The sequence below is a fragment of the Amblyomma mixtum genome, chromosome 4 (genome assembly GCF_055824585.1).
Source record: "Amblyomma mixtum isolate Tamu chromosome 4, ASM5582458v1, whole genome shotgun sequence".
NCBI classification, from domain to species: domain Eukaryota; kingdom Metazoa; phylum Arthropoda; class Arachnida; order Ixodida; family Ixodidae; genus Amblyomma; species Amblyomma mixtum.
In genome coordinates, this window is record NC_143015.1 from 61,065,445 (window position 1) to 61,078,468 (window position 13,024).

A 13,024-nucleotide genomic window follows, 5' to 3' on the forward strand; every position below is an offset into this window, starting at 1 on the left:
TCGTACGACTCGCAACGAACTCCGTCTTGAGCTCGCCTAAGCAAAGAAGCTCGACTAGACTTCAGCATGTGAATCTGTATAAACCGAAGGTGTGCCAGTATTGAAAAGTTTTGAATCGCGAATCGAATATTCTTCTCTACACCATTCGCTGAACGAATCAAGGTGTGTGCAAGTTCGAAGACATTCGAGCGAATGGAATCCACTCACTATTTTTTAAATATTTTTGAAAGAATCAGCCTGAAGCTCTCATACAGCGCGGCGTAGTTATTTTTTTTTTTTTCAGCAGTATTCAAATATTAAGGCCCTCTCCGGAGGTGCAGAGAATGCTGCAGCAGTCAGTTCATGCTGGAAGGGAGGTACAGCGTCTCGAGGTGGTCAAATCGGGTGGCGGCGTTCAAATGCTCATGCATATCGCCACAGACATATTCTTGAAGGACTATGATATCACCTTCATGACTTGGCCACAGCAGGAGGTTCAGCCAAGTTTAGCCAACCATTACTTCGTACCCGATACCGCAGTCCGTGGCTGGAGCTCTACTTGATCCTACCAACTAATATTGGGCGCTTCATTTCTGCCTGTTTTCGTTAGCGGAAAATGGTAATATTTTTATTCGTATAACAGCATGGTCGTGAGGATTAAATACTGATTAAGTACTGGTACTGACAACTGGTGTGTTGCGTATCTTAATAGCTAAAGCTCCAGCCGCTTTTTTTGTGCAAACCATTTCTGCATCAGAACAGATTTAAGGCGGATCACCGACCTTATTCCACTGAACGCTTGCCTTAAACCGAATACAGCCTGGGTACACCTAGTGTTAACTCCACAGAGGCAAGTAGGTCGTTGTGAATGTAGCAGTGTCAGTTCGTGTTGGTAAGCAAAGCGGTGCTTTGTGTTGCGGTTAATGCCAAAATGACGATGTGAAGGCGAATATAACGGTCACGGGACAAACAGTGCTTAAAAAAAATAAAGGAATAGAAACAAAGAATAAGCAAGAGCGTAGAGAAATAGAGAGAGAGAGACGCCGGAAGGTTAACCAAACTGGAGTCCCGGTTACGTATACCCTTCATTGAAGGAAATGAACCTTGGGACTCGCTAGCGAACACACTAGCAATTCCTCATTCAAGCGTGACACCCACAGCTAAGAGAACATTGCTTTGCAGGCTTTGAAAAGCACCGATAACTCTCTTAAAAGGGCGAAACTGTTCAACTACTGTTTTGTCCAAGTGCTGAAAGGACACTATGCCTTACTTTGTGTACTCCATGAGCACATCTTAGCTGTCCTAAGCTATGCTACAAACGGCCAGTCGTTAGTAACCGTTGCTAGTGGCTAGTTTCCTGTTTTGTTGATGCGTGTTGTGATTGAAGTATTCGACTCGCAAGGATAAACAGGTTAAAAGAGAGGAAACATGATCACCGAACAATATACTATCGTAACAATATAGTATATATACTTAAGGTATTGATTCAAATCGGATGGACTTGCTCAGAAATAGTGATGCAAATAAATAAGCTTTGCAATGAAAACTATGCGCCATTTTCATGCACTTTTTTATAAAGTGCGATAAATTTCCTTCTAGCGGAATTAAAATACATCTCAGCACAACGTTACAAAGAAGTCTTGTCAGGATGCAAGTTCTCAAACTTGACCACCTGAGAGGTTGCCTTCGCTTCTGACCGTTAGGAAGCGATAATGGAGCCGACCGCATGAAATAAAATTAAATCAAATTTAAATTTACTCGTCATCACTGTTGAGGGTTGTGGGTAAAAAGCCTGCGAATAGTGTTGATTAGGCCCTGAGCAATCGTATATGTGTCACAGAGTTTGTCACTAGAAATCACGATACGAGAGTTGTCTAGATTGCATTTTTTTGTCATAGTTGCATCAGATTTCGGATCCCCTGGTTCCATCAGTAAAATTGGCCCTAATTTCGTGCCTCCACTACTGAAAACTTCTTAGAAGCCAACTTCCCAAAGCAGGCTTCATTTGCTGCCTTTATGCAGTTTGGTCCGTTGTTGTGATGAGAACTGAAATACTGGCTTTGTTCTCATTCTAATTTTTCTGACTCAGCCATTAGTTCTTGTAACGCGAAGGTCAACTCCCGGAACCCATAATTTACAAGCAGGACTACGTCTAGCGTATCTTTCTATGACTATAAGCCGCTTGTTCGGCAAAATCAGCCGCTGAATAGCAAAGCAACATTTACATAACGCTTTAAAATGAATTTTTTAATATTCAGTTCAAGCGTTACCTTGAGTCGAATTCAGTCAGAAGTGCACCGTGTTCCATTAATAATTAAATATTTCTGTCCAAATTTCAGCAATGATTGCGCCCTTCAGCTCTTCGCTATGTTAAATTCATCTTAGTACCGGCATCACTGCTTTCCCTGCCCACTAGAAAGCATGAAACTTGGTGCGAAGGACATAATCGCTATGGCGGACCCTATTCCTTGCTGTTTAACTGCTTGCCTTCAGGTATTGCTCGTATTCTGTAAGAAAGAGGGACCGATATCCTTTTGCGCTGGTTGTGTAAAAGTAATCAGCAAGCAATCAACCACGCACCTGAACCCCTTGGCTAAATATTTTCTGACAACTTTGGACTAATAGTTATCCTTCTAATCTTTGAACATAAGTGCTCCCACGAGGGCTTTTGTTGATGGGAAAAGTAGAAAAGAGAAGCGTGCTTCACCAGATGCCAACAAACACGCCACAAATGGATTTCATGAATCAGCTTATCACAAATTTAAACAATGTTTTGGGCCACCAAGTTGAAGCACTTTTGTTTTAATTGTGGACGAAAAATAATTCAAATTGAAAGGGGGTTTCTGCACAAATGGTACAGGGCGTGGTGTTCACGGCAGGCGACACAAAGCGGCGAGCAGAACGGCGGGCAGCGCAGAAGACGGCCAGTCCGACCCAAGCGATCTCGTGCAGCGCGGCGGCACTTCGTCTTTTTGCGACGCTTCGTCGTCGTCGGCGCTCTGGCAGCGATCGGCCTAGGCGGAATCAGGCGCGACCGTCGTGGTTCGCTACAATTGCCCCGGGAACGAAGAGGAGCCATCCTGGCGACTTATGGCGAGGGCAAAAGGAGCGGGTCGTAGTAAGTCTTCAGGCGGCTGGCGTGGACGGTTTCGCGACCGCGATGGCGCAGGTCCGAAGAGGGGTTGAGCGGCTCCACGACGTAGTTGACTGGCGACGTTTGCTGGACGACGCGATAAGGCCCGTGGTATTCTGTGCGAAATTTAGATGACAATCCGGGTGGTGTGCCGGGAACCCATAGCCAAACTAGGGATCCAACCGGAAAAACGTGTTGCCTGCTAACGTTATCGTGGCGATGCTTTTGGCGGCCATGGGATTCGGAGGTAAAAGAGCGCGCCAACTGGCGGCAGTCTTCTGCATGCTTTGCGACTTCGGAGAGAGGCGTCCACTCGCAGGCGTCAGGAGTATAAGGTAATATGGTGTCCATCGTGGACGACGGCTCACGCCCATACAGAAGGAAGAAAGGGGTAAAGCCGGTGGTGGACTGCGTGGCGGTGTTGTACGCGTATGTCACGAAAGGGAGGACGGCATCCCAGTTGGTCTGATCTGCTGCGACGTACATCGTGAGCATGTCTCCGAGAGTACGGTTGAAGCGCTCGGTCAGCCCGTTAGTTTGAGGATGGTAGGCAGTGGTGGTCCGATGTACGATGCGACATTCGGCAAGCAGTGCTTCAACGACTTGGGAAAGGAAGGCGCGGCCTCTGTCACTGAGCAGCTCGCGCGGCGCGCCGTGACGAAGAACAAAATGGCGCAGGAGGAACGTAGCAATTTCGCGGCTAGTTGCAGCAGGAAGGGCGGCTGTCTCGGCATACCGGGTGAGGTGGTCGACGCCGACGATAATCCAACGGTTCCCAGAGACCGTACAGGGAAGCGGTCCGTAAAGGTCAACGCCAACGCGATCGAAAGGACGTGCTGGGCATGGGAGTGGTTGTAAGGGGCCGGTCACTCGGGGAGTGGAAGTCTTCCGCCGCTGACAAGCGATGCACGATCGGACGTATTTTCGAATATAGGCGTACATGCCGCGCCAATAGTAGCGCTGAGAAATGCGTTTGAATGTTTTCAGCACACCGGCGTGCGCACACTGAGGGTCAGCGTGGTAAGATGCGCAAATTTCAGATCGTAAATGGCAGGGGATCGCGAGAAGCCACCGCCGACCATCAGGCATGTAGTTGCGGCGGTATAGAAGGCCGTCCCGGAGGGCAAAGTGCGGAGCTTGACGCCGTAAAGTTCTAGAAGGCGCAACGTTTTGTGAAGAAGACACGGCGTCTATGAGGGACGCAAGCCACGGGTCTTTTCGCTGCTCCGCCGGCATATCAGCGATGGTAAGAGACGAAAGCACGGGATCGGTCGCCGAGGAGCAGGCAGCGTCGCTGGGAAGGGGAGACCGAGACAAAGCATCGGCGTCCATGTGCTTACGGCCGGAACGGTAGATGACGCGGATGTCAAACTCTTGAAGGCGAAGAGCCCACCGAGCGAGGCGACCGGATGGATCTTTAAGCGACGATAACCAGCAGAGCGCATGGTGGTCCGTGACGACGTCGAACCGGCGGCCGTATAGATAGGGCCGGAATTTCGTTAGCGCCCATACAATAGCTAAGCATTCCTTCTCCGTAACGGAATAGTTGGATTCAGCTTTGGTAAGCACGCGACTCGCATACGCAACTACGTATTCTTCAAAACCATCTTTTCGCTGGGCCAGGACAGCTCCGAGGCCAACGCCACTCGCATCCGTATGGACCTCGGTAGGTGCTGTGGGGTCATAGTGTCTGAGTATTGGCGGCGAAGTCAAAAGATGGCGCAGGGTAGCGAACGCTTCGTCGCACTCGGCCGACCAGCCAGATATGTCATTGGTCCCGCCAAGTAGCTTCGTCAGCGGCGCAATGATGGACGCAAAATGGCGTACGAAGCGCCGGAAATAAGAACACAAACCTATGAAGCTTCGAAGTTGCTTGAGCGAAACCGGCTTAGGAAATTGCGCCACAGCACGGAGCTTGGCCGGGTCAGGGAGAATGCCTTCCTTGGAGACGATGTGCCCCAATATTGTCAACTGCCGAGCTCCGAAGTGGCACTTCTTGAGATTCAGCTGCAGTCCGGCGTCTGTCAGGCAAGTCAAAACCTGCTTTAAGCGTGCAATGTGTGTGGTGAAATCGGCGGAAAAGACAACAATGTCATCCAGGTAGCAGAGGCAGGTCTGCCATTTCAAATTCCGCAAGATGTTATCCATCATCCTTTCGAATGTGGCGGGAGCGTTGCACAGACCGAACGGCATCACGTTGAACTCGTAGAGGCCGTCGGGTGTAACAAATGCTGTCTTTTCTCTGTCAGGTGCAGCCATCGGTACTTGCCAGTAGCCGGAACGTAGGTCAAGGGACGAAAAGTACTCAGCGCCTTGGAGGCTGTCAAGAGCGTCGTCGATGCGGGGAAGAGGGTAATTGTCCTTGTGGGTAATTTTGTTGAGGCGGCGGTAATCGACACAAAATCGGATTGAACCATCTTTCTTCCTGACAAGTACCACCGGCGACGACCAAGGGCTGTGAGACGGACGGATGACACCACGGTGCAGCATGTCCTCAACTTGTTCGCTAATCACGCGGCGCTCTGCCGCCGACACACGATATGGCCGCTGGCGAAAAGGGGGGTGAGAGCCGGTCTCAATGCGATGAGCGACGGTGGAAGTCCGGCCTAGAGGAGTGTGGGCGGCGTCGAAAGCGGAGCGAAACGTGTTTAGTAGAGCTGAGAGCTGCTTCCGGTAGGCAGAAGGAAGAGCGGCGTCGATGGCGGCTTGGAAGAAGGCGTCGGGCAACGGATCGGGTGCCGAATCAGGATGAAGAGCATTGATGGAGGAACTGCGGGAGGTCACAGGTGCATCCAGGTCAGAGAGAAGGTGGGCAGGTTGAACTGAGCCAAGAGTCTCACCACGTAGCAGGGTAAGCGGGCATGCAGACGGATTATAAATAAGCATTTTCGCTAGACCTCCGTGAACATCGAGAACAGCGTAAGCAGCGGCAGGTTTTTGCGATGAACGAAGGAAGACGAGGGCGTAAAGAAAACTGCGACGGCGGGTGTGGCAGGGCACGAGAGGGATACCAGCGCTGAAGCCTCCGGAGCGATGTCGACGTCTTCACTTACTGTGATCTTCTGCGGACACAGGAAATGGTGGTCGTCGGCCGGTTCGTCAGACAATACAGAAAATTCTACCTCTGCGCGGGCGCAATTTATCACGGCGTTATTTTTTGATAGGAAGTCCCACCCGAGAATTACGTCGTGGGAACAAGACGGCAGGACCACGAACTCAACACTGTACAAAATGTCGGCAATGACGACCCGCGCTGTGCATGCGGCCAAAGGTGCGATCCTCTCTTCGGTAGCAGTCCGAAGCGACAAACCAGAAAATGAAGTCGTGACTTTTCGTAACCGACGGCACAGTCTCTCATGAATAACAGACACAGCAGCACCCGTGTCCACAAGCGCGTACACAGAAAAACCATCGACGGAAACCAATAGAATGTTCGCGGGAGAAAGTTGAGGCCTTGAGCTGTTTGAAGAGCACGCAGTTCTTGCCTCGGGAACTGCGGATTTTAGTTTCCCTCGTCAGCAGATGTAGGGCGACAGCGCATAGGTGAAAGTGAACGGCGACGTGGGGACGGGGATCGACGGGTCGTATACGGACGATCGTCAGTGGCGTAGGGCTCCGGAGGTGGAACAGAACGGAGCTGCTCAGGTGAACAGGCAGGAGGCGCAACCGTTCTAGGGGCGACCATGCGGCGTCGACAGCGGCGGGCCACATGTCCGGGGAAGCCACATGAAAAGCATATCGGACGATTGTCTGGTGTGCGCCAAGGGTTGTAATATGGCGAAGGAGAAGGAGGAAGCGGAGCCGCTGGTGGGGCCGGTGCCGGGCGCAGAACAGGCTGACGAGGTGGCAACACCGCAGGCCGTGCAGCCACGGCGGCGTACGTCAAGGGCGCTGCCACAGGGGTGGATTGGCTATAATGTGCTGCGGCGCCAGCGTACGTCAAAGGAGGGACGGAAGGAACTTCAGGGGGAGGAGGAAGAGCTTCGGCCACTTGTTGGCGTATGACGCGCTGCAGCGAAGGCACAAGAGAAGAGGAAGTGGCAGTGCTCGGGTGGACGAGGGACAGCTGTCGAGCAACTTCTTCGCGAATATACTGCTGGATCTGCGGCAGCAGTAGCGACTGGTCAGAGTCAGATGTCAAAGCGCCCAGAGGCTCCGGTGGAGAGAGTGGAGAGCGAGTGAGAAAACGGCGCTTACGGAGTTCGTCGTAGCTCTGGCATTGTGCGATGACGTCGACGACGGTGGCTGGATTTTTGGCGAGAAGCATCTGGAATGCGTCGTCGTCAATGCCCTTCAGAATGTGGTCGATCTTGGCGCGCTCGGGCATCGAAGCATCCACACGTTTGCACAGATCCACCACGTCCTCTATATAACTGGTGAAATTTTCACCAGGCAGCTGCGCCCGAGCACGCAGGCGTTGCTCAGCACGCAGCTTGCGCACCGCAGGCCGGCCGAAGACGTCAGCGAAATTTTGCTTAAAGGCGGTCCACGATGTGATGTCAGGCTCATGGTTGCGGTACCACAGATTAGCAACGTCCGTCAGATAGAAAATGACGTTGTTCAGTTTTAGGGGATCGTCCCATTTGTTGTGGGTACTGACCCGCTCGTACGAGGCTAGCCAGTCCTCGACGTCGTGGTCCCCGGTACCGCTGAAAACAGCGGGGTCGCGCTGGCGCAAAGCTCCAGCGCAGACGACTGTCGGCGGCTGTGGGGCAGGAGTATGTGGCACAAGGATCGGCGGCTGTTCGGAATCTTGAGGCATGGTGAAATTCGGAAGCGGACGGCCTTGAAGTGCCAAGAAGGCAGTAAATCCGCACCTCCACCAAGTGAAAGGGGGTTTCTGCACAAATGGTACAGGGCGTGGTGTTCACGGCAGGCGACACAAAGCGGCGAGCAGAACGGCGGGCAGCGCAGAAGACGGCCAGTCCGACCCAAGCGATCTCGTGCAGCGCGGCGGCACTTCGTCTTTTTGCGACGCTTCGTCGTCGTCGGCGCTCTGGCAGCGATCGGCCTAGGCGGAATCAGGCGCGACCGTCGTGGTTCGCTACAAAATATAGAAGGATAACTTGAAGCTGAACCATAAAGCAAAATTCCTTTCTCTGTGCATGAGCTTTTAGTGTGTTTTTATTGTTAATATATCCATGCAGCGAAAGCAATAAATAGTCCAATAGTCAATAAAACTATCCAGCCAACCGGAATCTAGGTGCCCCTACTTTCGCGCCTGGATGCTGCATCCTTACCCTGCGTTAGATTAGGTTAGGTTAGGTTAGGTTCGGTTAGGTTAGGTTAGGTTAGATTAGGTTAGGTTAGGTTAGGTTAGGTTAGGTTAGGTTAGGTTAGGTTAGGTTAGGTTAGGTTAGGCTAGGTTAGGTCAGGTCAGGTCAGGTCAGGTCAGGATCTGGTCAGGTTAGGTTAGGTTAGGTTAGGTTAGGTTAGGCTTGCAGATGGCAGCCACATGCGTGAAAGAATACGTCAGAGAAAGAGGCGTCACCTGCTCAAATCAGAAGTGCGAACTTCTAAGAGTAAAGAGAGGAAAGAAGACGGAAGAAAACCCTTGAGGGACACAGCATACCAGAGAAAGACAAGATCGGGATCTTGGGAATGTGTGTGCAGAGCAACCAGAGGTGCTCTCACACACTGAGCCTCATCAAACAAGCAACAGCGCCAGTCGCGCGAATGATAAGCTCAAGTTTTGTATAAAAGAAGCAGCATGAAGGAGGGAGACACAATCAAGCAGGTCAGGAGCCTCGTGATCAGCCGAGTCATGTACTCTCTTCCGTACCACAACGCCAACAAGGGTAAAAGGGATCAAGCCTACACCATCATAAGAAAAACATGCAAGACATCTCTCCATCTCCCATTCAATACAGCAACAGAGAAGATGCTCAGCCTCGGAGTTCATAACACCTTCGAAGAGGTCAGGGAAGCACAAGTGGCAGCCCAGAGAGAGAGACTCCAGCAGACTCCCTCTGGCAGAGCGCTCCTATAAAATTGGGATACCCGAAATTAAAAGATTAGAACGAAAAATAGCGAGCATACGAGACGATATCTGCTGCACGCGTAAGGTAAGCTCGCTGCCAAAAAACATGTATCCGAACCTACACGCAGCGAAACGAAACGCCCGAGCAAAATATCTAGAAAAGTATCTGGCAGGCAAGGCTAATACGGTATACACCGATGCCGCGCGAGACCCCTACTAAAGGGCGAAGATAGAGCAGAAAGCCGTAGCTGCAGTGACAAGTTCGAACTATAAGGAAATCACTTGCGCTTTCGGCATGGGATTGCACGATAACGGAAGGAGAAGAAATGGCTGTTGCTCTTGCGGCCGTGGAAGAATGTCGCCCAAACAGACCCCTAGTAATCCGCACAGACTCCAAAGAGGCATGCCGTAACTATATGAACTGCAGAATCAGTCTTAAAGCACCTCGCATTCTCCTTAGCGCACACTTTCCCAAAGAACCAGTCAGACACCCTATTTTCTGTATACCGGGACACCCTGGAATTGAGGGCAAACAGAGGGCCGACGAAGTAACTGGCCAGCACACGAACCGAGCGCTTCAATACGCGGCCCCTTAGGAGTTCTCGCGGGTAGTCACGGTGTATTCGGAGATATTGAATTATTACAGAGGAATGAGGGCAAAGTATCGTCCCCCCAAAACCATTTCAATCAAAGAGAAGCAGTATACTGGCGCCAACTGCAAACGGGAACCTTTCCGAACTTACATAAACTAAGCAATATCGTGTGGGGCCAAACCGACCCTATATCATATCACGTGGGAAAGCAAAAGAAAGGAGGCTTTCCATAGAATACAATGACCAAGTGCGGAACAGTGGGAGAGTTTGCTCTTCAGCGACTACCCGGTTTTCCGTAGAGAACTGGTCATCCATGCCCAGCGAGCAGCCAGGCTCAGCGGTGCGCTGGAATAGGGGCGCCAACCTCTGTTGACCGTAATATCTTGCAAACTACAGCAAATAAAGTTTATTCTATCCTATCCTATCATTGACGTGCACAGACATCGCCGTGTAGATGGGCCTCTAGAATTTCGCCTCCATCGAAATAAGACCACCAAGAGCAGAAAGCAATTTTAGATATCTTGAGGAGTTATGTGCACTGAAAAGGTTGCTTCGCCTGCAAGCTCCTCCAAATAGGACCGCGAGCCTTTTTCGGTGCCCTGTAGGTCAGGTCAGGTCAGGTCAGGTCAGGTCAGGTTAGGTTAGGTTAGGTTAGGTTAGGTTAGCTTAGCTTAGCTTAGCTTAGCTTAGCTTAGCTTAGCTGAGCTTAGCTTAGGTTAGGTTAGGTTAGGTTAGGTTAGGTTAGGTTAGGTTAGGTTAGGTTAGGTTAGGTTAGGCTAGGCTAGGCTAGGCTAGGCTAGGCTAGGCTAGGCTAGGCTAGGCTAGGCTAGGCTAGGCTTGATCAGGTCAGGTCAGGTCAGGTCAGCTCAGGTCAGGTCAGGTCAGGTCAGGTCAGGTCAGGTCAGGTTAGGTTAGGTTAGGTTAGGTTAGCTTAGCTTAGCTTAGCTTAGCTTAGCTTAGCTTAGGTTAGGTTAGGTTAGGCTAGGTTAGGTTAGGTTAGGTTAGGTTAGGTTAGGCTAGGCTAGGCTAGGCTAGGCTAGGCTAGGCTAGGTTAGGTTAGGTTAGGCTAGGCTAGGCTAGGCTAGGCTAGGCTAGGCTAGGCTAGGCTAGGCTAGGTTAGGTTAGGTTAGGTTAGGTTTAACATCCGCTACGTGAGTATGCCATTAACGTTATTGCATATAGGCACCTACCCCTCGGCCACATCTGTGCAGGCTTCCATTTGTGGATTACGTGGAGTTTAAAAGTTTGGACCCGGGCGGTTCCGAAATGTCAACGCTTGCATAGCTAACTGGATGGAAAAGTTTTCGATCGACTGGCTATACGACATGCATATTGCGAGGAGTTTCAAAATATGCCGAAGGGGACTACGTTTGGAACCTGAGTGTCGGCAGAATACATAAGTAGGGTTGCTCGGTGACGCTTAAAAATGTAATCCCGATGATTGCAGGTATATTATTGTGCTGAAAAAAGCAGAAAATATGCTGAAGAGGTCTCTTTCGCTTGGCCAGTTTTTTTTTGTGTGTGACGGTTCAGGAAAGAGAATTTGTAAGTAGGTAAGTTCACTACTATTTTTGCTGCTGTTTTCCGCAAAGGACGTTCGAGTCGATATTATTCCCGGTGGCTGGAACTTACATGTTTAAATAACGCAATACGCAAAAGCAGGTTGTCCTGAGAGCACTAACGAAGCATATTATGATCTCTTTCTCTGACGTTACTTCGAGTCCAGTGCGTCTACTATCTGAATGTGGAAAGCACACTGACGTTCATAATTCCATAAAAAACTTTGATACTACGCCCCACCTTCAGATTGTTATGCAGTGCGCTGCAAAATGGGCCGACAGAATTAAGTAAATGTCGTGATAAAATATTTGACGCCTGGCACTATCTCTCCCGCTGCTTCAGCTGTAAAGAGTTCCTTGAGTAAATGAAATGAAAATAAAAATTGATATCCAAATATGTGCTTATCTACCACGTACAAAACTACTTGGATTCACTGCCGTCACCTATAGCCGGTTTCAACTGCCCAGTTGATTGTAGTCAGCTCGGGTGCCTACTACGGCGTTCCCACGCTTCCGGCCAAGGTAGGAATCAGGTTAAAAAATGGTTCACACATAAATTAGCGGCGTGAAAAATCTGTGCTTTTTGATCGGACTGTAACGCGTGTGTGTGATGTGTAGCTTAGGGGCCAGTTACTGGTGCTAAATACTTAGTGCATTAATTTTAAGTACTGCTGAACCGCATTTCTAAGTTCCCAAAAATGCAAAATAAAAGATGAGGTACTGCTCTAAATAGAGTAAAAAATGGTGCACGCACTGGAGGAACTTTCACTACACAGTACTGCGAATACGGCCTACTATAAACACGACTTCGTCGCCGGTCGGTCGCAATTAGAATCGGATGCATAGTAACAGACAGTGTGCAATCTTGGCAGCTGTCTGCGTGCTCCTGTCTACGGTTGTTTTCCGCAGTGCATGTGTTCCTCTACTTCTTCAGCGCGTGGCTGCATGCTCCTCTCACATTAGAACCCAGTGAGGAAACTTCAAAGTGTCGAAGCGCTGTTTTTCCCAGAGCGCTTTTCTTTTTTCCTTTCGTCGACGCTAGAGTGTTGTGTTGACCAATCCGGCTACGCTTAAGCTCCATACCAGCTTAATATCAGCAATTTCGCCCTGGGCACTTTCCCCTTTTTTTTAATTTCCCTCCTTTATTTTTATCGAAGTAAATTACACACACCCGTTCCAAGTTATTTTCTCTCTTTTTCCTCATCCTCTCCCATCCCCTCCATCCTCTTCAGCCGTAAAGTGGGCTTTGCCAAAATTATCCAAACTAAGTGGCAGAGCACCCTCTACAGGCCGAGGTAAGCCAAATTATCGGAAGGGGGGGGGGGGGGGGGGGGGGGGGGGGGGAGAGAGTAACGCTGAATGCCAGTACTCGCCCGCGCCAAATGTCGCACCCGTTAAACTTATGACCTTTACAGAGTTTTTGCTTCTGTTTTAATTTCCTGCTTTCTGGAGTTTCTGTGATTCATATCGTTTTCCATTTTTCCCCGTCTGATTAAAAAAAGCGCACAGGAAGCTCAAACGTCTTCAGGACATTTCTGAAATGCCAAATTCAGTTATTACGTGTCGAAATCCATTTCGTTATCGCCAGCGCCATGAAAGATAACAAAAGTGGACTGCGTTCGCTTTTTATCGATTCAACACGTGATCCTTTGGATTCCTTTGGGGAGATAATTACTATTATGTTTTGAGCTTCGACAAGTCAAGTGAACCACCTCAATGAAGGACATAAAAGGAAGTTTAACCTTTCCACGAGGGCAGCAAAGCTAAGTTGCCAGCGGAT

The 13,024-nt window shown here is 50.0% G+C and overlaps 1 protein-coding gene across 1 annotated transcript; it reads right to left on the reverse strand.

Annotated features, from left to right (window-relative positions):
- Positions 1 to 6,614: 6,614 nt before the first annotated feature.
- On the reverse strand, positions 6,615 to 8,153 carry LOC149346588 (uncharacterized). Its single transcript, XM_089541385.1, has one exon. The coding sequence runs from the start codon at positions 7,872 to 7,874 to the stop codon at positions 6,615 to 6,617; it is 1,260 nt and encodes a 419-aa protein (XP_089397511.1). The 5' UTR covers positions 7,875 to 8,153.
- Between the last annotated feature and the right edge of the window lie 4,871 nt (positions 8,154 to 13,024).

Bases quoted from the DNA above. Each gene is read 5' to 3' on its own strand.
- LOC149346588 (XM_089541385.1), bottom strand. From the start codon at position 7,874: ATGCCTCAAGATTCCGAACAGCCGCCGATCCTTGTGCCACATACTCCT.